Raw genomic sequence first — 265 nt, 5'->3', positions numbered from 1 at the left:
GCCTGGAGCTGCCGCTGCAGCACGTGAGTGGGGGCCCCAGGGGGGGTCCTGGGCCCCGGGTGGGGGTCCTGGGCCCCCACTGACACAGCCTCCCACTGGGTAGGTGCAGATCCTGTTCAACAACGAGACCCTGCCTGACCAGATGACCATGAAGCAGCTCTGGCTCTCACGCTGGTTCGGCAAGGTGGGCATCGGATCCCCCCACCGCGGGGGGGCCTGACCCCAGGGACCCCATCCTGGGCTGGGGGGCTCAGCGGGGGTAGCA

General features: G+C 70.2%; 1 protein-coding gene across 1 annotated transcript in view; it reads left to right on the top strand.

Moving 5' to 3' along the window:
* Positions 1–184, top strand: part of PCGF1 (polycomb group ring finger 1) — a gene marked incomplete at both ends in the record, with an annotated part of 2026 nt that extends 1842 nt beyond the window's left edge. The window contains one exon of the mRNA XM_010005434.1: positions 104–184. Within this exon, the coding sequence (XP_010003736.1) occupies positions 104–184 (81 nt within the window). The remainder of the gene's footprint in view (positions 1–103) is intronic.
* Between the last annotated feature and the right edge of the window lie 81 nt (positions 185–265).

Source organism: Chaetura pelagica, unplaced genomic scaffold (genome assembly GCF_000747805.2).
Source record: "Chaetura pelagica isolate M959 unplaced genomic scaffold, ChaPel_1.0 scaffold2949, whole genome shotgun sequence".
In the NCBI taxonomy this organism is placed as follows: Eukaryota; Metazoa; Chordata; class Aves; order Apodiformes; family Apodidae; genus Chaetura; species Chaetura pelagica.
The sequence above is the reverse complement of the archived record's forward strand: the minus strand, read 5'-3'. Positions and strand labels throughout refer to the sequence as shown.